Genomic DNA, 27189 nt, shown 5'->3' on the forward strand with positions numbered 1-27189 from the left:
ATGGCAAGGTCGAGGGGGTGGCCGTGAATATGGGTTGGGGTATTTACAGCTCATATACAGATATGTTTTACATATTGATCTGCTATTAGTGGAGATTAATTTAAGATCAATAAAACTACTTTAAGTAATTACTTTGTACCTATAATTGTACAGTTTTGATTTTTAATTCATTTAACAATGTGAGTAACTACAACATTTTTAAATTGATTTTATTTCAGTCTTTGGATTATGAAAGATCTGCTTTTCACACACTGCTGATTAAGGTGGAAAATGAAGACCCGATCATGCCCGAGATCAGTTATGGTTCCAGCTCCACCACCACAGTGCAAGTCACAGTTCTTGATGCGAATGAACCACCTGTTTTCAATCCAGATCCAACGATAGTGGTCAAGCCAGAGAACATCCCAATCGGCAGTGTTGTTGTGACGTTGAATGCAACTGACCAAGATATTCTTCAGAAACAGACAATGAAGTAAGTGTTTTATACAGGGTTAGAAAACGCAGCTTTCACACAGAGCTAAATTTAAAGGCCAAAGAGAAAACAGAGTGGCGTGTCCATGGAGGTTAAGATATGTGTTCAATAGTTCTGCAGTTGTACACTCAAACTGCAACCAATCAAGAGTCGTGCATGCATGCGATGAGCTTCATCTGTTCACAGTCAGATTACAGGGAACGAGGATTGAGGAAGGTTAGGGTTGGGTTCCATAGTGGAATTACACCTTTGACACTCTGATTGCTCTTCTACATGGAAGCACACTCCAGATACCCAGTCCAAGATGCAGTATTGGCACTGGATGCTGAGAAATCCATAGGCTACTTACCTAGTTCTCTGTCCCCTGCAGGGTACTATATAGAAACCTGGCTATAAGTGAAAGGTTGAAACAAACCAGGGAGATACTTTATGTGGTAAGTTGTTATGAATGAGATAAATTATTTAAGTTTTAAATATACCAAATAAAAATGATTTTACAGAACAATGGTATCCCCAGTTAGAACGTGTTTGTTTTTAGCTGACAAAAATTAATTCAAGAATAGGAGCTAAGTGATGCACTGAATCAGTGGGGGCGATTTTGCCAGCCCTGGGGAGGCGGGTATGGAGGCGGGACTGCCGGGAAAATGGCAGAATCTGGGAGCGGGTACCCATCCCGCCTCCAACCCGACTCCGTGCCATCTTCCCAGGAGGTGGGTACCCGACCCACGCCGGGTCCCGTCTCCTCGAGGCGGGAAGGGGATTAGTGCCAATTAACTGCCTGTTAACGGGTAGTTAACAGGCAGTTTTTTTGCTAATCCCTATTTTGCCACCTAATTTGTGGGCTTCCCGACGGCTCCGAACCTCACTAGGGTCAGCAAGGCGAGCCGTGGGTCTGTGGGGGTTGGAGGGTCCGAGATGTCTGGTTTGCAGGTGAGTGATGAGTGCAAGTGTGGAGAGGTAAATGCATGAGGTGAGTAGAGTGTTTTAATAAGATTACTTACCTTTGCTTCTTCCTCCAGGTTTCATCCTTTTAGGCTGCGGAGCTGCCTCATTTCACCGGCAGAGAAAGCAGAATGGCCGCTGCATTCTTAAATGGAGCAACCTTCTGCTTTCTGCTCAGGAAGGCTTTCTAATTGAGTCTTCATTCAAGGACTCAACTTGGAAGACAGATTGTCAGAGATTGACAGCTTCACAGAGCTATCAAACAATGACAATTCATCTGTCAAAAAATCGTGACAGATGAAATGTCACTCGCTGATGTCACCAGTAACTGGCTTTCCCTTAATTGGCCTGCTAAGCCCGCTGGGCCTGCTAAGCCCGCTGGTCAATCAAGGGAAAATAGCGTGGGTTGGCCGGACGTCGATGGAGGCGGGACTAAAACCCGACAAGCAGCAGTCCCACCTCCATCATATCCCCATTGGCAAAATCACCCCATAATGTAATCACCACAGTTGTAGGTTCAAGACCAAAACAGGAATTAGAGGAGTTTGCTCACCTCCTTTTAATGGCTGTTCAATGTACTTCATTAAATGGGCTCTGACTGTTTCATTCTAGCGCACTGGGGGACATGTTTCTGCAGTATAAAATTGTCCCTTGGGCATTATGCTCTGAAACAGCCGTAACAGAAACTGGTCCACAAGGAGTTCTGACAGAAGTATGTTTTTGTAACTCACCTTGGACTCCTCTGGCCAGTCGGCATCTCGTGGCGTGGGCTACAGACAGTGCGGGATTTCCCCTGAAATGATGTTAAGATTCCGCCATGGCGCCTATGACGTCATCGGACTGCACCTTTTGAATGTTAAGTCGGCCGACACCTGCCTGTAGCGGGAGCCTCGGACAACTAGAAAGTTGACGAAGATAAGATGGCGCCAGGTGGGAATGGAGCGACCCGAGGTCGTTAAGGCGACTCAGCCTAATTTTAACCCCCTCCCCCACACAATTCTTGCTCGGCAACGGGTGCTATTAAATTAAATCCAGGAATACTTTATGCTTTTTAACATAGTAAACATTATTGTCCCCACTTTGACACGTGGTAGGGTGGGTTGAGTAGTATTTGTGTGAGACTTTGGGGAGATGCAGTCTGCATCAGTAAGAAACAGCTCAAACAAATCACAGCATTTATCAAATCAATAATATCAGCTGGGTAAAAATGAATTCATTTATTTTAACTTGGAGTAATTATTTAGCCCCGATTTTAACCGAACCCGCCTAGTGAGAACGGGACAGGGTACAGATGGGGCGTCCGACCTAAACCTGCCCCATTCTTGCTGGACGGGTTAGATTAAAATTGGGGCTTTCTTCCTTTCTCAAATAAAGAGATTAATATCATTGCACTACATTTACTTTAAGGTTCTGCTAACGCTTTGCCTGTTTTAAAGGGTTGGGGGAGAATGCTGTCTCCCATCACTTTTCTAATCCCCATTTATGCTACGCCAAGTGATGTGTCTTTGTTAAGAGAGATGGGAGTGACCAGCTGTGAATCTACTGTTGCTCCACTTGATGTTCAGTGCAAGAAACTAGAGCTCTGTGTATCCTTACTTAGCATAAGCGCAGAGCATTGCTTATTTGTCTCTGACTGCCAGCCCTCTTCTGCTGTTGAAACTGTAAAGATGGTGCAGCAAGCTGCCTGACGAAAATGCTTAGCACTAGGGGTGTAAGATAACTTTATTCAAGTGATCTCCATATTGACATCAAGCCAGTTATTTCTGTAAAATCCAGGGTGTTGGTCTCCATATTTGCTGCAGGTGTGCACACTGTTTTGCACTACACAGGTTTGCAGTTTGAGGCAAAGCTTCAATTATATGTATATAATCTTTTGTTACATAAATTGAAAAAGCTTATCTTGAATGCATCAGTCTGAAATTCAATGCACATGTGAAGTTATTGCAGCTTTTAAGTTTCTGCATTCAATGGAACACATTTTATTTCATCTCCTGGAAGACTTTTATTTTCCCTCTGTCACATGGGAAGGCCCAATGATGTAACTGAGCCGCGAAACACTGGGTTTACTTTGATTGAAGAAGATTGAAAGGAGCATAATCCAAGTCATTAAAATACTGAGAGGCACAAATGATATAGGCTATTTGACTTGGACTTAGTGTGCAGAAATGGAAAGCACAGGTTTAAAATTAACAAGCCTCAAGTGAGACAGGAGATTAGAATATTTTATTTGTTCCCACAGAGTACTCGATACATGGAATAGTTTGCCAGCAAGAAAAATAGTTGCCGCTATATTGATTGACTCCATCAAATAAATTCCGGCCATTTTTTTTTTTCAAGCCGCTGTCAGTTTAAAAAAAGAAACTTCATAAACTAATTGAAACTTTACCTATCCCTACCGATGTCACAGAAATCAGTGTGTTATCGATGAGATAAAGCCACATGCAATTAGGAGTACTGTTTGTATTCTAGTAAGGCTTAACCATATGATAAATTGTTAAAGAAGTGCCCATTTCTTAACCAGTGAGTCAATTAGAGTGAGCACAAGCATATAAGTATGAAGCAAAATTGAGTCAAATCAGCTGGGGAACTAGATTCTGATAACACCATTCATTATTATTAGCAGCAGAATTGTATCCCACCACAATCTGTAATCCTCATGGCCGAGCATATTCCTCACTGTACCATTACCATCAAGCCAGGGGACCAATAAGGAGTATAAAAGAGCATGCCAGGAACAGCACCAGGTGTACTTAGAAATGTGGTGCCAACCTGGAGAAGCTACAACAGAGGACTTCATGCATGCTAAACAGCAGAAGCAACATGCTATAGACAGAGCTAAGCAATTCCACAACCAACAGATCAGATCAAAGCTCTGTAGTCCTGCCACACCCAGTCGTGAATGGTGGTGGACAATTAAACAACTAACAGGAAGAGGAGGTTCTATGAACATCCCCATCCTCAATGATGGTGGAGCCCAGCACATGAATGCAAAAGACAAGGCTGAAGCATTTGCAACCATCTTCAGCCAGAAGTGTAGCATGGATAATCCATCCCGGTCTCTTCCTGAGGTCCCAACCATCACAGAAGGAGTTTTAAGCCAATTCAATTCACTCCATGTGATTTCACGAAACGACTGAGTGCACTGGATACAGCAAAGGCCATGGGCCCCGACAACGTCCTGGCTGTAGTGCTGAAGACTTGTGCTCCAGAACTAGCCGCGCCTCTAGCCAAGCTGTTCCAGTACAGCTACAACACTGGCATCTGTCCGACAATGTGGAAAACTGCCCAGGTATGTCCTGTCCACAAAAAGTCAGACAAATCCAATGTGGCCAATTGCCACCCCATCAGTCTACTCTCAATCATCAGCAAAGTCGTCGTCATACGTGTCTTCACACTGTTCCCTTTGGGGAACTGTATGAAGTGGCCGTGATTAACGCTCCTTCCGTGACCGTAACCATCTTCGTACCAGCCATTAGGGTGGTTAGTCCTATGGCGGGAGGGTTTTACGGGCTCCCACAACCCATACGAGCGGGGGGGCCACCCACACCCACGGACGCAAGTATCCCGCTGGATGTCAACCCAGAATTTAGAGCTGGAGCTCCAACTCTACTTGCCGGGACTGTCTGGAGCGGGGTTTGAAACCCGACGCCTTCTGGCCCAGCGGCGGGGATGCTACCGCTACGCCAAAGGCCCACTCCATCAGCAAAGTGATGGAAGGTGTTGTCGACAATGCTATCAAGCGGCACTTATTCACCAATAACCTGCTCACTGATGCTCAGTTTGGGTTGCGTCTGGACCACTCGGCTCCAGACCTCATTACAGCCTTGGTCCAAATATTGACAAAAGAGCTGAATTGCAGGTGTGAAGTGAGAGTGACTGCCCTTGACATCAAGGCAGCATTTGACCAAGTGCGGCATCAAGGAGCCCGAGTAAAATTGAAGTCAATGGAAATTAGGGAGAAACTCGCCAATGGCTGGAGTCATACCTAGCACAAAGGAAGATGGAGGTGGTTGTTGGAGGCCAATCATCACAGCCCCAGGACATCGCTGCAGGAGTTCCTCAGGGCAGTGTCCCAGGCCCATCCGTCTTCAGCTACTTCATCAATGACCTTCCCTCCATCATAAGGTCAGAAGTGGGGATGTTCACTGATGATTACACAGTGTTCAGTTCCATTCGCAACCCCTCAGATAATGAAGCAGTCCATGCCCGCATGTAGCAAGACCTGGACAGCATTCAGGCTTGGGCTAATAAGTGGCGAGTAACATTCACGCCACACAAGTGCCAGGCAATTACCATCTCCAACAAGCAAGAGTCTCACCACCACCCCTTGACATTCAATGGCATTACCATCGTCAAATCCCCCACTATCAACATCCTGGGGGGTCACCATTGACCAGAAACTTAACTGGGCCAGCCACATAAGTACTGTGGCTACAAGAGCAGATCAGAGGCTGGGTATTCTGTGGTGATTGTCTCACCTCCTGATTCCTCAAAGCCTTTCCATCATCTACAAGGCACAAGTCAGGAGTGTGATGGAATACTCTCCACTTGCCTGGATGAGCGCAGCTCCAACAACACTCAAGAAGCTCGACACCATCCAAGACAAAGTAGCCTACTTGATCAGCACCCCATCCATCATCTTAAACATTCACAAATGGTGTACCGTGTCTGCAATGTGTACCATCTACAAGATGCACTGCAGCAACTCGCCAAGGCTTCTTCGGCAGCACCTCCCAAACCCGCGACCTCTTCCACCTGGAGGGACAAGGGCAGCAGGCGCATGGGAACACCTGCAAGTTCCCCTCCAAGTCACACACCATCCTGACTTGGAAATATATCGCCGTTTCTTCATCGTCGCTGGGTCAAAATCCTGGAACTCCCTCCCTAACAGCACTGTGGGAGTACCTTCACCACATGGACTGCAGCGATTCAAGATGGCAGCTCACCACCACCTTCAAGGGCAATTAGGGATGGACAATAAATACTGGCCTTGCCAGTGATGCCCACATCCCCTAAGTGAATTAAAAGAAAATTAAGTTATTCCTAATCATTCATTTCTCAATATATTTTAGCCTTAGGGCATACAGTAGTTTCATCTTTCACTATTAATTATAACTCACTGTTTCTTGATAGATTTTTTAAAATAAAGTTTCTAATCTTTGATTTTTTTTAAATTATCGAAATGAAGTACTACACACTTATTTTCAGTATCGCTCTGTGAACTTTAATTACCATATAAAATTGGTTGCAAAATGTAACCAGGTGCCTCAACTGTGTTTGTGTCAACTTTATATTAACTTTTTCTATGCTAAATAAGCAGTAGGTTGATATTGTTGGCACAACAAACTCTGTGACGTGCACTTGAAAATAAAAACTGAGATAACTGTACCTGGAGAATTTGCTGTGGTGACTGCTAACTCTGCTCGAGGCTATTATCACTGTAAAATTTTGATTAAGTATAGAGGGATTTAATGCCACAAGCAACTGCATGGTGATGTAGCCAATTAAAAATCATATTTCTCTGGAATAAATAACGGGATAAAATATCAGCGTGGAGCTGGCAGTTGCATACAATCCATTATCACATATTTTCTAATTAGAATAGGTTAGCCCACTGATTTGTATTCATCTCCATTCTTTGTTTTGTAAAGGTAATCATATTATACAGGGATCAGAACTGTCGACAATCCAACTGTTCAGGACAGATAAAAATACAATGGAACTGTGACAAATATAGGGACGTCCGTCTTCGTTTTGAAATATTATGGGATAAATACATTAGATTGCGTTTATCTTACTAAAGGGCATGGCCATTAATATCTCATCAAAGTTAAAAATAGAATTATGAAAATAAATCTATTTTTATAGTTTTTCTTCCTGCTTGTTTATAATTGAGTTTAAGCAATGGAATCACTGAGGGAACTGGCTGGGAGAACTTGCTGAATTACAGAAAATGAGGGAACTGGATTATTACGTGCAGCTGTAGAATCTTCCTATTTCAACTAAGTTCTGAAACACTACTGATACAGTCCCCACTGCCCCACTACACCATTTATTCATCAGCACCTACTGTTAAAACAAAATATTAAAAATATTTTTTTAAAGAATGACATTATGTTAATGTTCATTATTATTTTAATGATTTAATAATTCCTAAAATGAATGCTAATAAGGATTATTTTTTAAAATCATACACAATAACCCAGAATTTTCTGCAATGGCTAGATTGGCAACTTACGTCCTTAAATTTAGAAACATAGAAAAATAGGAGCAGGAGTGGGCCATTCGAGCCTGCTCCGCTGTTCAATATGATCATGGCTGATCCTCTATCTCAATACCATATTCCTGCTCTCTCCCCATACCCCTTGATGCCTTTTGTGTCTAGAAATCTATCGATCTCCTTCTTAAATATATTCAGTGACTTGGCCTCCACAGCCATCTGTGGTAGAGAATTCCCCAGGTTCACCACCCTCAGTGAAGGAATTTCTCCTCATCTCAGTCCTAAATGCCCTACCCCGTATCCTGAGACTGTGACCCCTTGTTCTAGACCCCCCCCCCAACCAGGGGAAACATCCTCCCTGCATCCAGTCTGTCTAGCCCTGTCAGAATTTAATACGTTTCAATGAGATCCCCTCTCATTCTTCTAAACCTTAGTGAATACAGGCCTAGTCGACCCAATCTCTCCTCATAAGACAGTCCTACCATCCCAGGAATCCGTCTGGTGAACCTTCACTGCACTCTCTCTATGGCAAGTATATCCTTTCTTAGGTAAGGAGACCAAAACTGCACACAGTACTCCAGGTGTGGTCTCACCAAGGCCCTGTACAACTGTAGTAAGACATCCTTGCTCCTGTACTCAAATCCTCTTGCAATGAAGGCCACCATATCATTTGCCTTCCTAACTGCTTGCTGCACCTGCATGTTTGCTTTCAGTGACTGGTGTACAAGGACACTCAGGTCCCTTTGTACATCAGCATTTTCCAATCTATCACCATTTAAATAATACTCTACCTTTCTGTTTTTCCTACCGAAGTGGATAACTTCACATTTATCCACGTTATACTGCATCTGCCATGTATTTGCCCACTCACTCAACTTGTCTAAATTGCCTTGAAGCCTCTTTACATCCTCCTTGCAACTCACAATCCCACGTAGTTTTGTGTCGTCAGCAAACTTGGAAATATTACATTTCATTCCCTCATCCAAATCATTGATATATATTGTGACTAGCTGGGGCCCAAGCACTGATCCCTGCGGTACCCCACTAGTCACTGCCTGCCACCCCAAAAAAGACCCATTTATTCCTACTCTCTGTTTCCTGTCTATTAACCAATTTTCAATCCATGCCAGTATATTACCCCCAATCCCATGTGCTTTAACTTTGCACACTAACCTCTTATGTGGGACTTTATCAAAGGCCTTCTGAAAATCCAAATACACCACATCCACTGGTTCTCCCTTATCTATTCTACCAGTTACATCCTCAAAAAACTCCAGTAGGTTTGCCAAACACAATTTCTCTTTCATAAATCCATGTTGACTTTGTCTAATCCCGTTCACATTTTCTAAGTGACCTGTTATCACATCCTTTATAATAGACTCTAGCATTTTCCCTACTACTGATGTTAGGCTAACTGGTCTGTAGTTCACTGTTTTCTCTCTCCCTCCTTTTTTAAATAGTGGGGTTACATTTGCCACCCTCCAATCTGCAGGAACTGTTCCATAATCTATAGAATTTTGGAAGATGACAACCAATCCACTATTTCCATGGCTACCTCTTTTAGTACTCTGAGATGCAGATTATCAGGCCCTGGGGATTTATCAGCTTCCAGCCCCATTAATTTCTCCAGCACTATTTTTTTACTAATACTAATTTCCTTTAATTCCTCCTTCTCACTAGACCCTTGGTTCCCTAGCATTTCTGGGAAGTTATTTGTGTCCTCTTCTGTGAAGACAGAACCAAAGTATTTGTTTAATTGCTCTGCCATTTCCTTGTTCCCCATTATAAATTCTCCCGTTTCTGACTGTAAGTGACCTTCATTTGTCTTTACTAATCTTTTTCTTTTTACATACTTGTAGAAGCGTTTACAATCTGCTTTTATGTTCCTTGCAAGTTTACTCTCATACTCTATTTTCCCCTCTTATTCAATCTCTTGGTCCTTTTTTGCTGAACTCTAAGCTGCTCCCAATCCTCAGGCTTGCTACTTTTTCTGGCAACTTTATATGACTCCTCTTTGGATCTAATACTATCCTTAATTTCTTTTGTTAGCCATGGTTGGGCCACTTTTCCTTTTGTGTTTTTGCAGCAGAAAGGAATGTATAACTGTTGCAATTCATGCATTCGTTCCTTAAATGTTAGCCATTGCCTATCCACCGTCATGCCTTTTAATGAAGCTCCCCAATCTATCATAGCCAACTCACTCCTCATACCATCGTAGTTTCCTTTGTTTAGATTTAGGACCCTAGTTTCGGATTGGACTTCTTCACTTTCCATCTTAATGAAGAATTCCCACATGTTATGGTCACTCTTCCCCAAAGGACCCCGCACAACAAGATTATTAATTAACCCCTTCTCATTGCATAGTAGCCTGTTCCCTAGTTGGCTCCTCAACGTACTGGTCTAAAAAACCATCTCATACACACTCCAAAATGTCCTGGTTTTCCAATTAGGATACGTCACAGCAAGCGTAGCAGTGAATCGGAAGCGACAAAGCCAATGTTCATTTTGTTTGTCGATTTCTGTAATTTCAACCACATCTATTTATACCTGGCAGCAAATTGCTAAAATATATAAACAAGAATAAACCTGACAAAGATTATTAGGAAAATAAGATGAAAGATTGTTAGGGAAAAACATGAGGTCTCACGCTGTATCATGAGGCTATGGCAAGAAACTGTCGATTTTAAGAAGAGTGCTTTACTTTGCCCCTGATTGACATTAAGAAGTAATTTCAGAAGCAGTGTAGAAAATAGTCACCCCCAGAGGCACTTTCACCGTGGTTCAAGGATTGCCCTCGTTTTCATGATTACAGCATCTAGCAGTGTGAGAAATAATTTAGTATAAATAACATTCACATTTGCATTGCACTGACCTTTAAAAATGTGGGCTCTGCTTTGATCGATCTGATTAAGAAAATTTTACGTAAAATATATGAAGAATCTTGAAAGCATCAGTATTATGATGCTCGGAAGCAATGTAGCCTCTTTTAAATGCGTCCCTGTGTTCATTTGAAAGGATAATTATAGTTTAGTTACGGACTCATAACATTGATTGAAACTAATAATTACAGCATCCAAAATTCAGTGGAGAGCTAGGCTTCTCAAATGGAAATGAAAATGAATACGAAATGAGGGAGAAAAGAGAACACAATAGGATAATGATGCGACACACAATGTTCTTAGGCAAAAAGAAGATCCAGAGGGAGACACCTTTGAAGTTAATTCTATCATGCAAGTAATACTGAGCTACTTGGCTCCAAGTCCTAACCCAAATTCCCAACAGATCTGTTGCAGTCAAGCATTGTATTGTTTGATTCTTTTTATTCTGTTGTGTTGTGACATGTCATTACACGATGGTTAAATAGATATATTCTGCTTATTAAAGAATCATATTATTTGGACTAATAACTACATTTGTTTGATGATAAACTACTAAAAATATTCAATTGAAGTCAACGTGTTACAGCCAACAGTAACAGTTATAAAATTGCCCAATCTCATAAATATACATGGAAATAAAAATGAAACTTGCAATAGTTATAAATTTGTTTGAGGGTCGAATTGAAAACATATTTAAGCAGTAAATTTAAGATTCCTGTAATTATACCAAACCTACTGAGCCCACCAGTGCCATTCTGTAACGGTCTATGTGGCAGCGGCATTCAAAGTGGCTTTCACTCAGCATGAAAAAAATCAAATATAAAATAAAATGTTAAACGCTTTACTTCCTACATAACAACATTTACATTCAAACCAGTGATGACATTTCGAAAATAATGCAGTCAGTGTGATTTTGGAACATGATAACTACAAGTCTTTTGTTCTTACATCCACTCAATATCCTCCCTCTTCAATATTTTTTTTCTGTTCTCTATTATTTTACCTTTTTTTCTCACCAGTGCCTATTCTAGGTTTTCTACATTAGTGGTTCAGTGGGGAGCACCCTCGTCTCTGAGTCTGAAGGTTGTGGGTTCAAGTCCCACTCCAGAGACTTGGGCACAAAAATCTAAGCTGACACTCCAGTGCAGTGCTGAGGGAGTTCTGCACTGTCAGAGGTGCCGTCTTTCGGATGAGATGTTAACCGAGGCCCCGTCTGCTCTCTCAGGTGGACGTAAAAGACCTATGGCACAATTTCAAAAAAGAGTTAGGGGAGTTATACCTGGTGTCCCGGCCAATAATTATCCCTCAATCAACATCACTAAAACAGCTTAACTGGTCATTATCTCAGTGCCATTATTGGGAGATTGCTGTGCGCAAATTTGCTGCCACGTTTCCTACATTACAACAGTGACTACACTTCAAAAAGTACTTCATTGGCTGTAAAGCACTTTGGGACATTCGGTGGCCATGAAAGGCGCTATAGAAATGCAAGTCTTTTCTTTTTATTACTTTTTTACTAATCCTTGAGTGTCCTGAATTCCACCCATCTTCAAGATGGAAGTAACTTTGGAAAGATTGGTCTCTAATTGGCTGAAACTGTTTTTTCAATCAGCTGAGTATCAGAACTCTATCATAGTCAAGATCATGGTTATTTTCAGATGCATTTTAAAACATTCATGAGACCCCCACTCTTGCAGGGTGAGTTAATTCATCAACAGTGTAGATACACTCAGCAAGATAAATCATCCTTAGGAAAGGTTAGCCACATCAATGGAATTTGGCAGTTCGTCTGACTTCTGTTTAAATAATCGTCACATTGCAAATATAACCTGAACTTAAAAATATTTCTATAAAAAAACTACCAGAAAAATTGTGGGTCTACAGGTAAATGGAGTGACATTGCATGTAAGCATTCAGAGCAGGAAGGTTCGTAGGCTAAATTATTGATCTGTGCAGAGTTAGGTGACAGTTGCTGGGCCAGCACTGAAGGGTCTACAATTGATTTTGATGCCTCATGGCTAGGGAAAGGAAAATAATCGATCAGGGTTATTGCTCCTGGGCCGCGACTTCACCAACCGAGGTGGGCGGCCGGGGTCGGTGTCGCGGTCCCAGCCCGCTGCCTACTGCAGCCCGCACTCTCCAAGCGATTTTACGTTAATAGAGCTTGTTAAGCCCACCCTGCAAAGTTCCCGCCCAATTAATAGGAAGCGGGTCTGATGACGTTATTTGATGACGCGTCATCAGCTGGTTTCCTTAAAGGAGCCACATCCAAATTGATTTTGACAGTTCTGCTGTCAGTGTTCTACAGCATTGAGGTGCTGCAAACACTGACAAGCACTGAACAGAGGTGCATGGCTGTACCCAGGCTCTTCCATGACTCCCTCCATATGCTTATGGAGGGAGTCACAGCATGCAGGGAGGTTCTCTTCCCTTCCCATAGGCGGAAGAAACCTCCCCAGGAGATCAACGCTGCCTGGTTGCACATTGCACAGGAAGACACAAACAGGGATGTCGTCAGGAGGACCTGGCTGCAGTGGCGTAAACCTTTCAATGATCTGAGCAGATCACGAAACGTTACTGCCAAGCCACACTCAACCTCATCCTGCTGTGCCACTCATCACATCCACATCACTCTGCCTTCCCTACCCTACTCCTGCACATCTTTACTCACACTAACTTACCTCGCGCCTCCACCCATCCCTCTCTCTCTACATTATCACATCCCCATCTCACTAGCCACCCCTCACACTCACCCTCATCCTACTGCAAGCATATGAACTAACAACACACAAGGGTAGGCACTTGGGTGGTTTAGCCAATGTTCATGTGAAGTTTCAGTCAATGTGTTGTCAAACATTGAAATCTATATTTTCAACACTTTACCTTATTAGACAGATCTGTGGAAGTGTTGAGACATAACTTCCCCACCCCCCACCTTCCAATTGTGATGAGTGTGAAAGCAATGGCGTGGACATTGTAGGGATGCTTTATGGTGCTGGTGTGGGGTGGTGTCAACCTGGCGCATCATGTGGCAGCCAGGGTGTACAACGTCAAGAGAAGTAAATCTGGCCATGGTGATGCCATCGCTGGCCTCCCGGGCAGCAATGTTGTCGGGTGCTGATGCCCTGTGTCCTTTGCAGCATCAGGTGATTGCGGAGAAGGTTGGTATTGTTGGTGATGTTGGTGTGCCTGACGATGTCGGTGTTGGGGCTGATCGTGGAGGGATTCTGAGGACCAAGGTGAGATTTTTTCAAGGGCACCGGTGTTGCTGGAATAGATGGCTGCTGAAGTTGAGATGACAGAAGCGATCTGTCAGTGGTGAGAGAGCTTGCTCCAAGGAGGTGACAGTGGATAGAGAGTTTACTCCGAACACTTCCAAAACTGCATACAGCTCAAAAGTGTCTTCCAAGTCCTGCAGACTCAAGCTTCTGACATTGGAAAGTGAACAGCTGTGAAATGGTAGCTTTCATACCACTTTTGCAGCTGTCACCTATTCACAGCAATGGGGAGACATAAAGAACCCGACCTACTTACCTGACGTGATCTCCGAATGACGTGAACCCCGTTAAAAAAGTGGGAAAATAGAAATAGGCTGGCAAAATAATAGTTAACAAGCATTTAACTATCTTAAATGCCTCCCCCGCCGCTTGGTGTCGGGTCTGTTCTGAAATCGCAGACCCAACACTTGGGAAACTTACATGGAGGTGGGTTTGGAGCGGACTCCGAACCTGCTGTCAATCATTTCGATTTTGACAGCGGACCTGCCGCCGAACCCACCCTCTGAGCGCTGGTAAAAATCGCAGCCCTGATCTCTGTCCACTGTTGGATATAAACATGGGTGGTCATAAGATAAGAATAGGTTCAGACTTGACTGACACACACGCGTGGTCAAAAAGCCCACTAGCACTCACTTTGTAGGCTAATTTTTCTTGCATTTCATCACTATCTGGTTTGAAACACTAAAAAACCCTAACAAAAGTCCAAGAAACATTGGCCCTGATATTATCGAGGGAGGGAGCAGGGGGGAGTGGGGGGCAGTTTTGTGGTCTCAGGTCCTGCCAAATTTAACAGCAGGATCTGATTACTATTTTTGAACTCCATTTCCTGGCCGCAGCCAGCCAGATTGAGAGGCTGGCTGGCTGTTGGGCGGGTAGGCCAGCGGCACCAGGCCATAGCTGAGGAGCAGAGAGGGAGAGACTTGGGGTGGGGGAACGGATCTGGAGAGATCAGGGGTCGGGAGGGAGTGGTCGGAGAGATCAGGGATTGATGGGGACATCAATTGGTGGGGCGGGGGAGACATTGATGGGGGAGGGGGAAGCAGAGAGATCGGGGGGAGGGGAAGACATCGATGAGGGTGCCTGGAGAGGTCGGGGGAGGAGGGGGAAGATCATGGGGTGGGGCAGAGAGATTGGGTGAGGAAGGGAAAAGGTGGCGGGGGCCCTGTGAAGGACATGGGGGTGGAGGGGGGCAGGAGCAGATCGCGGGCGGGGTGGTGGGGGGTGGGAAGCACTCCTGCTCCTCCTGGCCGACAAGTAGTGCTGGAAAAACACTTACCTGTTCCATTCAGTAGTCCTCGCCTCCCTTTAGCTGCTGATTTAAGACTGGAATAGAGAAAAAAAAGAGGCACGCAGCCTCATTAAAATATTTAGATGAGCGACCTGCCTCCCGGGAGCAGGTTGGTTGCCTGCCCCCCACCTCTGCAAAAACCAGAAGTGGGCGGGCTCGAGGCGGGCTGGGTTCGGATTTGAAAACCTGACCCAAACCCATCCATTTTTGGGGGTTAAAATTCCCCACATTGGCTCTTCAAAAAACATATACCAGGTGCAGTTTTTGAAGCTATACATAAAATGCCCAGTTAAACCTAAATGTGTGTTACTTTAAGAAATATTGCATTTGCATTTAACCAAATTACAATTTTATGATGTCATTAGTGCATTGCTAACCCATCATAACATGCTGGCTGTAAAATAAGGAAGCCACAATGAGTTATAATGTATGCGGCATTAAATCTTTCATAGCATTGCATTGAGTATAAAAAGGTGAGAAGTTAAGGTCCAGCAGCTTTATAGTGGAGATCGTATAATTGCTAAAAGCCTTACAATTAAACTGGCGGCTTACTGTAACTTTGATGTAGTATAATTGTTTACATATCTTTGGAAAGGGGATATTTAACACTACAATTATTAACACTATTATATTGTATTTAAAGGGGAATGTCAGTATGGGGCTTGCAAAATATCTCCTATCTACCACGACCCTGATATTGAGGTTGGAGGCGTACCTCTGGAGTACGCCTCCGACCCACAAAATATTTCCGCCCCTACCTGCTATCGTCCCAGCTACGGAGAGTTCCCTTCCCGGGCCTCCATATGTATGGCAGCGGAAAAGCTCACTGATCCCAGGGACGCAGGCGGGCCAGAAGCGTCCCTGGGATCTCATGGGCCCAGTCCACCAATGAGAAAGGAGGATTCCATTGCAATCCTTTATGAACAAAATCCCCTAATGAGATGCAATGGAATCCCCAAATAATTAAACAATTTAGACAATTCTAATAAATATAAATGTTCTGAATTTCAATTGTGTTCAGAATTCCATTACACCAAATGCAATAAAAATTTAATTTTTTGAAAAATAATTTTAAACATTTTAACCCAGGCCAATATTTGCATAAACTAATTTTAAGTGTTTAAGAACATAAGAACATAAGAAATAGGAGCAGGAGTAGGCCAATCGGCCCCTCGAGCCTGCTTCGCCATTCAATAAGATCATGGCTGATCTGATCCTAACCGCCAATCTACTATCACAGAACCATCTCCTGAATCTAACAGAATTAGACACACGAACTAGGAGCAGGATCAGGCTACACGGCCCCTGGGCCCGATCCGCTACCCACAGGGCCATGACCGATCCGAACCTAGACTCATGTCCAAATTCCTGCCCGCTCCCCGTAACCCTTAATTCCCTTTACTTCTAGGAAACTGCCTATTTCTGTTTTAAATTTATGTAATGATGTAGCTTCTACAGCTTTTTGGGGCAGCATATTCCATGGACCTACCACCCTCTGAGTGAAGTAGTTCCTCCTCACCTCAGTTTTGAAAGAGCAGCCCCTTATTCTAAGACTATGCCCCCTAGTTCTAGTTTCACCCATCATCGAGAACATCCTCCCCGCATCCACCCGATCCAACCCCTTCACAATCTTATATGTTTCAATAAGATCGCCTCTCATTCTTCTGAACTCCAATGAGTAGAGTCCCAATCTACTCAACCTCTGCTCATACGTCCATCCCCTCATCCCCGGGATTAACTGAGTGAACCTTCTTTGTACTGACTCGAGAGCAAGTATGTCTTTTCTTAAGTATGGACACCAAAACTGTATGCAGTATTCCAGGTGCGGTCTCACCAATACCTTGTACAACTGAAGCAATACCTCCCTATTTTTATATTCTATCCCCCTAGCAATGAAAGCCAACATTCCATTGGCCTTCTTAATCACTTGCTGCACCTGCATACTAACCTTTTGAGTTTCGTGCACCAGGACCCCCAGATCCCTTTGTACTTCAGTACTTTCCAGTTTCTTGCCATTAAGATAATAACTTGCTCTATGATTTTTCCTGCCAAAGTGCATAACCTCACACTTTCCAGTATTGTATTCCATCTGCCAAATCTCTACCCACTTACTTAGCCTGTCTATGTCCCCTTGCAGGTTTTTTATGTCCTCCTCACTCACTACTTTCCCCCCCAACTTAGTATCATCTGCAAACTTTGATATGTTACACTCGGTCCCCTCCTCCAAATCGTTAATATAGATTGTAAAGAGTTGGGGACCCAGCACTGACCCCTGCGGAACGCCACTAGTTACTGATTGCCAGTCTGAGAATGAACCATTTATCCCAACTCTCTGCCTTCTGTTAGATAGCCAATCCTCTATCCATGCCAGAATATTACCCCCAATCCCGTGATTTTTTATCTTAAGTAATAATCTTTTGTGTGGCACCTTGTCAAATGCCTTTTGGAAGTCTAAATACACTATGTCCACTGGTTCCCCTTTATCCACCCTATATGTTACTTCCTCAAAGAACTCCAGCAAATTTGTCAAACATGACTTCCCCTTCATAAAACCATGCTGACTTTGTCCTATTAAATTATGATTATCCAAATGTCCTGTTACTGTCTCCTTAATAATGGACTCCAAAATTTTACCTACCACAGATGTTAGGCTAACCGGTCTATAGTTTCCAGCCTTCTGTCTACTGCCCTTTTTAAATAAGGGTGTTACATTAGCAGTTTTCCAGTCTGCCGGGACCTTTGCCGAGTCCAGGGAGTTTTGGAAAATTATTACCAATGCATCCACAATCCCTACCGCCACTTCCCTCAAGACCCTAGGATGTAAGCCATCCGGTCCAGGTGATTTATCCGCCTTGAGTCCCATTATTTTACTGAGTACCACTTCCTTAGTGATTTTGATCGTGCATCATTTTTTTATTTTTAAATGTTTAATTTAAGATTTATAATAACCCTTACGCTGATGAAAGCAGGCCCTATGCCTGCTTTTACCAGCCGTAAGAGTTTCATGGACAATTGCTGGGCAAATAGCCCAAATCTGCACCAGTGAAACTGATTCTACTTTCAGTTCGTATGATCTGTCAAGGCGTACTTTGACAGATCGCAAATTCCGAGTTTTCGTATATGCGTTGTGGGGCCTTTCAGAAGGATTACGATGGTGTACACTAAGCTTACGCTGTCAAAGACACCGTAATTTCAGGGCCCACCTTTTAAAAGCACCATAACTTGTGCTGAATAATTGTTCCATAGCCACAGTGAAGCCACGTTGGTCAGCCAATGGCAAGCAACATTGAGCTGACTTGCCTATCTATAAATGTGCTTCAGTTTCCAAAGTGACACCAAATGAGCTTTGCTGCTGGCAGCTGAGAATAAAGCTTCTTAGTAATATAACCCTTGATTGAGGTCGAGTAATTGTAACTCAATTCTCCCTGCTGAGGGCCTCTTTTGCTTGACATCAGGTTTCTAAATCTAGTTTTGACAAAATGATTCCCCATTGGCCATTTCACTTATAATAAGATTTTTTATTCTGAGAGATTTTTAACGATAGTATGCAATCTATAACACTCTATGTGATTCCTTTCACACTGATCCTCCCCATTTAAATGTCAAGTGTTTGTTACTTGTTTTATTAGCATATCAATGGGTAATTTCTGTAATATAATTATAATAGCCAAGAAACTACTGTTCCTGATATTGTATGTGTGTCTTTAACAGATTTCTATGATATTATGTTCTCTGTTATTCTAATGGAAGCATTAATCGATAGATTTTTGGATACTAAGGGAACCAAGGGCTATGGGGATAGTGCAGGATGGTGGAATTGAAATAGAAGATCAGCCATGATCTTATTGAATGGCAGAGCATGCTCGAAGGGTCAAATGGCCTACTCCTGCTCCTATTTCTTATTGTTCTTAGTGCTATAAATGAGTTCATAAGAACATAACAGTTTCCAACCTTTGGTTAATGAATGCTTCTTTATATCATTTTGATGCCATACATGCTGACTCCCCCCTGGATTTTACTTCATTTCATTGTGTTTGCAAATAAGATCATAAGAACATAAGAAATAGGAGCAGGAATAGGCCACTTGGCCCCTCGAGCCTGCCCCGTCATTCAATAAGATCATGGCTGATCTTGGGCTCAAAGCCACTTCCCCGTCCGCTTCCCATATCCCTTCACTCCCTTATCTTGCAAAAATCTGTCTATCTCCACCTTAAATGTATTTAATGACCCAGCCTCTCTGGGGCAGAGAATTCCACAGGTTTACGACCCTCTGAGAGAAGAAATTCCTCCTCATCTCAGTTCTAAAAGGGCGACCCTTTATTCTGAAGCTATGACCCCGAGTTCTAGATTTCCCCATGAGGGGAAACATCCTCTCTGCATCTACCTTGTCGAACCCCCTCAGCATCTTATATGTTTCATTTTTGATTATTTGATTATTCATTTTGATGTTAAATGAATTCAAAAGCAACCATTTGTACCAATTCCTAGCTTAGTACATTTGTACAATGGAGCAAATGATTTTTGTAACATATATGTATAAAATAATACAAAAGTAAAATACTGCAGATGCTGGAAATCTGAAATAAAACCAGAAAATGCTGGAAATACTCAGCAGGTCAGGTAGCAGCTGTAGAGAGGGAAAGAGTGTTAACGTTTCAGGTCGATGACCTTTTGTCAGAACTGATGTTACATCTCTAACGTTTTCCAGTTCTGACGAAGGGTCATCGACCTGAAATGTTAACACTGTTTCTCTCTCTACAGATGCTGCCTGACCTGCTGAGTGTTTCCAGCATTTTCTGTTTTTCTTATGTACAAAATAATGCCTGGCTGAGAGTGAGCTATAGGACTGTAACCTAATTGAGAGGTTTAGGTAATGCTATTTACCATGTTAAAGATAGTCATTAGGTGGGGATCACGTCTTAGACAACAATGGAGTAAATCAGTCTTAATGTGTAAAAAGTTGAGTTTCAAGGATGATGCTGCGAGCTTCTGGCCTTTGTGAAATGATTTTGCCAGATAGCCGATGCATATTCAAATGTTGGAAGGATACAGCTTAAAGTGGAAAGGAATAGTTAGGAGAAGTGTTGGAATTTTTCTGATTAGATTCTTTTTGGCATTGCGAATTATGTGGGTGGACCAGAATGAATTATCACATATGTGGAATTCAAGGTATTTGAATGCAGTGACTTGGTTCATTACTATGAAGTTGGTTGAGAGGTAACAATTGTGTGTGCATTGAAGAAGATTACCATGGATTTAGACTCTCTATTAACATCAGCAACCTGTTATTCACTGTCCACTGTGATTTAGGGTTAGTGCCCATTTGAAACAGGTTTTGGCCCATGAATGATTATAGTTTCCTCTGGAGAGGAACATTTTACATGCACAGAGAAGCAGTTCTGATTCTGTTGAAAGGAAGAAATGTTGTATGTCATTTGTAGATATGCAAAATGGAAGGAATTATTCTGTGGCATGCAGAAGTTTTCATATGCTGTAGAAATGTGTTTACAGAAATTGCAAAACACCTTTTAATGAGACAACTATAGAATCAGTGAAATAATTGTGAAGGAACCCAAGTTATCACAGGCCATTGTCTAGCCATAGTTTCATTGTTTTGGGAGTCTCGTATCGGGCATGCAGACAATGTGACCCGTCCATCGGAGCTGATCGAGCGTGGTCAAAGCTTCGATGCTGGCGATGTTGGCCTGAGCGAGAACACTGACGTTGGTGCGCCTATCCTGCCAATGATTTGCAGGATCTAGCGGAGGCAGCATTGGTGGTACCTCTCCAGTGCTTTGAAGTGCCTGCTGTACATGGTCCATGTCTCTGAGGCATACAGGAGGGCGGGTATCACTGCTGCTCTGGAGACCATGAGCTTAGTGCCGGGTTTGAGATCCTGGTCTTCAAACACTCTCTTCCTCAGGCGACCGAAGGCTGCACTGGCACACTGAAGGCGGTGTTGGATTTTGTCGTCGACATCTGCCCTTGTTGACAGTAGGCTCCTGAGGTATGGAAAGTGGTCCACATTGTCCAAGGCCTTGTCGTGGATTTTGATACGAGACTCCCAAAACAGCGCTCTACTCGGAGCTCCGGCACGGCAAGAGAGCCCCAGGTGGGCAGAGGAAATGCTTCAAGGACACCCTCAAAGCCTCCTTGAAAAAGTGTAACATCCCCACCGACACCTGGGAATCCCTGGCCCAAGACCGCACAAAGCGGAGGAGAAACATCCGGGAAGGCGCCGAACACCTCGAGTCTCTTCGCCGGGAGCAAGCGGAAGCCAAGCGCAGGCAGCGCAAGGAGCGCACGTCAACCCAAGCACCCCACCCACCCGCCCCTTCAACCACCATCTGCCCCACCTGTGACAGAGACTGTAGGTCCCGCATTGGACTCGTCAGTCACCTGAGAACTAATTTTTAATGTGGAAGCAAGTCATCCTCAGCTCCGAGGGACTGCCTAAGAAGAAGATAGTTTCATTGTCAATCAAATAGTAGTAGTGGAGCAGCTATATTAAAATATCCTGGAGAAAATCCAAGTTGGTGTTTTAGAAGAAATTGTTGATTTCAGAGTAATTGTGGAATTTTGAAATACATATTCAAGGGATTTAGCCAATTGAAGTACAGAGTGGCATATGTTGGTAGGTAGTTCAGAATTTGTTTGTATTAGGGTGTTATAATTCAGTTTACATTCCATCCGTTTGTTTTTAATGTAGTAATACAGAGATTTAAGAGATGGGGGATATTAATGAACAGTAGGATTTATCATTACAACAGTCTTCTCTTAGCAGGTAGTACTTTTTGGAATTCCCCAAAATTAACATTTTGGTCATCAAAAGCCATTATTAGAATTCTAAAAAACAGACACAGTTGGTACAGATTAAGAGTTAGTCTACAACTACAGAAGAAGTATTGCAGTGCAGGCAGAAACAGTGCAGGGGTGAAGATGGAGAGATAAGCTACTGTGATGGGATTTGAACTCATGACTCTGGATTATTGGTCCAGTAACATGACCACTGTGCTAACGTATCCCCTGATTCTTATGTTATTATATCTTTGCAGAGATTTCAAATCTCATAATTTTATAGTTGGGTGTACGTATGTATATGAGGGAACCTTTCATTTGACTTCAGTTTTGTTCAACAAAAATTAAATAATAAAATATAATTTTAATTCTCTTGCTTTCTAACTTTCCCCTAAATGTCCCTAGAAGGAATAGAAAAAAGGTGAAATATGGAAACCATCTAAAATACAGACATAAAAATGCCACACACAAAAAAATGACTTTACAGTAAATTGCAGTTTTATATCGAATCAGTGTGAAACCTACATTCTTTGGAAAATGGATATTCTTGATCAATACTTCATGCTATCAAAATAATGCTTATTTTTAGAAATAAAAACATTACAGTACTAATATGTTGTTCAGGAATTGCATGTCACATAGCTTGCAAATGTTCCCATCTGACTATAAGTTAACTTTTACATGAAAATTTATTTGAGAAACTAGGTGTAAGTGTAAACAACAGTTTGAATGGAATTATGGAGAGAAACTAATAATTGATATAACATCAATTTCAGGAAGGAAAGAAAAACCCTCAACTGCCAGCCTTGTTTTTAAATCAAGACTCCCACAAGTTCTAATCCGTCCAATATGGTAAATATAAAATATTGAGCTAAGCAGTTATAGTGTGGATTTATAGCCCATGGGGAGTTTTGAGAAAGGTGTCAGACAGGGACCATTAATCAGGTAGTGAGAGTCATTAATCCGTCCAACAGCCATGCTAAGAAAACTTTACAGTCATTTTTATGCATCTTGCAATAACTCAACAAGTTCTAAATCACATATTTATGGAGACTCTGTAATGAGCATTATAAATGTGTAATTTATGGATAACTGGGTATATTCAGCTGAACATCTCAAACTGTCAGTAGACTACCTCCATTTGTAAGTGAATGCCTCTGTACAAAGAAGTGACAGAGACCATTTATCATGTCACTGAGGAAAATTTTGCAGTGTTCACAGATATATGTTTTCAGTGTGCTGTCTTGAAGCATTGTGAAAACAGTTGGATAGACTTGAGTTTTGTTTGCAGCAGTGTTAGGATGATTCATTACTCAGCAAATTCCTGATCTCTGCCTGAGCTCTCTGAGAGACTATGCAAAATGAGATCCTTCCATCTCAGAATGCACATTTGTAGCCCTAACAACTTAAATTGCAAGAGCACAGGTTCAAACTAGTAAAATATTAATTTAGGACTGATAAGGAAATTCTTCTTCACACAAAGAATGATCACTGAATGGAACAGGCTTCCAGAAGAGTAGTGGAGGAATCCTTTAAGAAACAATAGAATGCTGAAAAGGACGGACTTTAGGATCTCTCTGAACAATGAACTATGATGTGTCAAATGGCCTTCCTCATCCATAATTATCTTGTGAACTCAAAAATGGCAGAGATAGAGTCCTAGGAACAAATTGACTACTTAACCTCTCATTCAATGAATGGTAAAAAGAAAAAGAAAGACTTTCAATTATATAGGCCCAGAAATTCGGGTCGGGGGCTTCCCGCAGGTGCAAGCCCTCGACCTGCACTTACCTAGCGTGCCAGCCGTTGAGCTGTGGGCCCGCGTGGGATTCCGATCCTGGGCCTGCTCCAACTGCCGGCGCGCAGTGCTTGCGTATCCCAGGGGCGCAGTTAGTTTGATGCGTCCCCTGGGATCACGTGGGCCATGGAGAGCCAATGGTAGCAGGGAATGCCCATTCATAAGTTTGACAGGAAGAGCTGTCAAACCTATAAATACTATAAGCCCCAAAACATCACTAAAACTTCAAATAAATTTTAAAAAACATCACATTTTAAAAATAACTATAAATTACATGAAATAACTATTTTAAACAATAATTTAAATTTTTGAAAAAATTAATTACATTTTCCAGCAGGGCTAAAAATAAACTTACCTTTCTTTAAAGTATTTAAAAATAATAAATCTGTGGAAATTTTTTTTTAATTTTAATTAATTCACCACTTACCTTGTTAAAAGCAGGCCTTGCGCCTGTTTTTTTATAAGTGTAGTTGCTGGAGACTTACCCTCCTGGAAAAACCTGGGAAAAAAACGTAAGTTCGATGCGCACGCGTTCCACCTGTCAACCCCTTCTTTCAGGGGAATGGAAGTGCCGGTTTCCCGCGCATGCGCAGTGCATTCACGAAACCGGCACTTTCATTGGGCCTATGCGTGAGTATCCAGTGCGTACTCACGCGTTGGGACCCAAATTTCTGGGCCAGTGTGCTTTTCATGAGCTGAGGATGTCCCAAAGTGCTTTAAAGCCAATGAAGTACTTTTGAAGTGTAGTCACTGTTATAATGTGGGAAACGCGGCAGACCATTTGTGCACAGCAAGGTCCCACAAACAACAATGTGATAATGACCAGATTATCTGTTTTAACGATATTGGTCGAGGGATAAATATTGGCCAGGACACCAGGGAGAACTTAAGGAAGTGAGAGAATACTACTATTAAAAACGTGGGGAAAGAAAGAGTTGCAAAACTGGCTAATCGACCACGTTAATCCTAGAAATCTCCATGAGATCTTATTAAAATTCTGAATAATTTACTTGGCCATATTTTAATCATCCACACAAGTCCTCCAAGTAGGAGCTTGGAAGCAGAGAAACAGCCTGTGAATGTTGGTCATTTCATTCAAATTGATTGGACATTGTTCCTCAAATATACTCTTTAAAAAACATTGAAAAAACTCACCAGATTTGTGGTGACCTAGCTGGAGTATTAAAGTCTCTCTGGAATTTAAAATAGATGCTTTTGTTTTCTTTGGAAGTTTTTCAGTTCTTGGATAAGCAGAAACAGCCTGATTCATAATATTTGCCATTTCCTGGTCTTCAAATCATGTTGGAACAGAATCTATTTGCTATGGTCTGATTTTTATTTCCCTTGTGGTTTTTCCTATAATATGCTAAACATTATTTGCATTGGAAAAAAATGATTGCAAAATGTGGAATCAGTGAATCAGTAACAAAGTTGTCACATTTCCTGTGTGTACATACTGACAATGTTGTCTTGTCTGACAAGAGCGGAATTGATTGTTGGCATCTTAAAAAAAGGGGATGGGGTAATGTGGTATTAGTTACAAATTGTGACAATTTAAACTGTTGCTATAGTGATGACATTCATTCAGTGGAGAAGCAATGCCAACTGTGAATTGTAAAATTCTGATTCTTTTGACAGATCCAAAACTATAATCTTCACACAATGACTTTTATTTGAAGATTGTGCTTATGAAACTATTCAAAACATATTTATTGTATGAACAGCAGCAGCCGTGCATTTCCACTGCCATTTTTGATTATTCAAATAGCTATTCTCTTTGAAGGCTTGTGAAATTGAGTTTTTGCTCTTCAGCCAAGAATTCCTGATTGTATGCGAGAATGGTAATTTTTACCGTAGCAAGCTTTAATTAAATTACACAAGACCAATTCTATGTGACTTATCCCCAACCATTACTTAAACAAGCCACATTGTTCCAGAAATTAAAATTGATTAATTCTATTAATACAATGGCCCAGATTTTTCTGTCAAAATAACAGTGGGTCCAACAGCGCTAATCGCTTGGCAACATCAGGTGAGGGCAGATACAAAGTTAAATGTGGAAATCCGGTGGTTGCTGTCCGAGATGCGCCGTTCTGCCGTTAGCTTTGTGAAAAAGGCATCTCGTCATCTAGCTCAACGTTGAAATGTATTGAACGGGGTGAATTTCCTGTCCTCGCATGGTAGATACAAACTAAACTCGGCACAGAAGGTTTGAGTGTGTCCTTTTCAGTCTAAGCACCCTTTTTAACGGCATGATAAATGTTAATTACTACCAAACAACCTCTCTGGCACTGAAAATTAACTATTATAAGTGTGGAGACGCATTCCTTCAGCTTTTAATTGTTGGAGATTTTTTTTTTAATTAACAACTTAAAAAAAAAAATTCTTTCTGTCTCTTTTTCTCTTTGTCTTAATCCAATCTTTCTTTCCCTCACTTTATTTTCTTTCTGTACTTGATTTGACATTGAATTCACTATCCTAACTGACACTCCCTGGTTCAGATTTTGTGCTGTTCATTTCACAATCCCTCAATCTGGTTGGTTAAAGAGAAACGCAATTGCTTTCCCTGTTCGCACAGATGCCAGATGCCTTCTACAGGGTGCTGTGTCATTTCCATCTTGCACTTCCAGCAAATTCCATTGCAAGGTCTCATGGAAATTAAACAAGTCTAACTAACAGCAGCTGCCATTGACCAGCTGCAGGAAATTCTGTGCCTGTATATATATTTGAATAAATTACCTAAATACCAGTCGAAGAACATTTTGATTAAAATTCAAAGTACATTGCAAATTGTATTACATTATGCATATACAAATAATTGGAACATCATTAGAGGTTACATCATAACAATTGTTATAGTGTTCCAGTTTTTTTTTAAAGTGTTAGGGTTAAAATTCACGGAGAGGCAACGTGTGTCCGAAGCAAGAAACCCGAGGATTGATAGAAATTGGTCCTCGGGCCTCATCTGAATAAATTGGGGCGAGCAGCCACCACTGATTGAGCCTCCATGGGCAACAGGAAATGCCGATTTTGGGCTGCCTGCCTCGCCAGCAGCGGTCCTCAGGTATGTCCCGGGGGGGGGAGTTGGAGCAGGCTAGAGACGCCTAAAAATTGGGCCCCACGAATTTGGCAGTGGGACCAATGCTTGCGCAGATTGGACATCGGAGGTCTTACTGCTACATTGACATGCTTTGTACCCGAAAAACGGGAACAGGCATACCAATTTCTACCCCTTATTCTTTTGTATTTTTAAACTTCTTGTGGGTGAAGTTGGGCCTCATTGCGCCCGCTTTCCAGGTGTAAAACAAGTGCAAAGTGGTCCAATTTAAGGGCTGAACCTTGCACGCCCGAATAGCATCAGAAACGTGTCCGAATCTTTATCAGTTCCGGCATTGTTAGAATGGAACGGGGCCCATGTGCAACATAGGATGCTGTTCCAATTTGAACTCCTGCACTCTGAGTGCAGTGGGTTAAAATCAGGCTATAGTTTTTGGTTAAGTTAATTTAGACTTAA

General features: G+C 42.2%; 1 protein-coding gene across 3 annotated transcripts in view; it reads left to right on the forward strand.

Annotated features, from left to right (window-relative positions):
* cdh13 (cadherin 13, H-cadherin (heart)) overlaps positions 1–27189 on the forward strand; it is a 1232244-nt gene that overhangs the window by 1130557 nt on the left and 74498 nt on the right. For all 3 annotated transcript variants that reach the window (XM_085991762.1, XM_085991760.1, XM_085991761.1), the window contains exon 10: positions 219–472. In XM_085991762.1, coding sequence (XP_085847888.1) covers positions 219–472 — 254 coding nt within the window. The remainder of the gene's footprint in view (positions 1–218; positions 473–27189) is intronic.

The sequence above is a fragment of the Somniosus microcephalus genome, chromosome 6 (genome assembly GCF_052327205.1).
Source record: "Somniosus microcephalus isolate GS21.2 chromosome 6, FLI_Smic_1.0, whole genome shotgun sequence".
In the NCBI taxonomy this organism is placed as follows: Eukaryota; Metazoa; Chordata; class Chondrichthyes; order Squaliformes; family Somniosidae; genus Somniosus; species Somniosus microcephalus.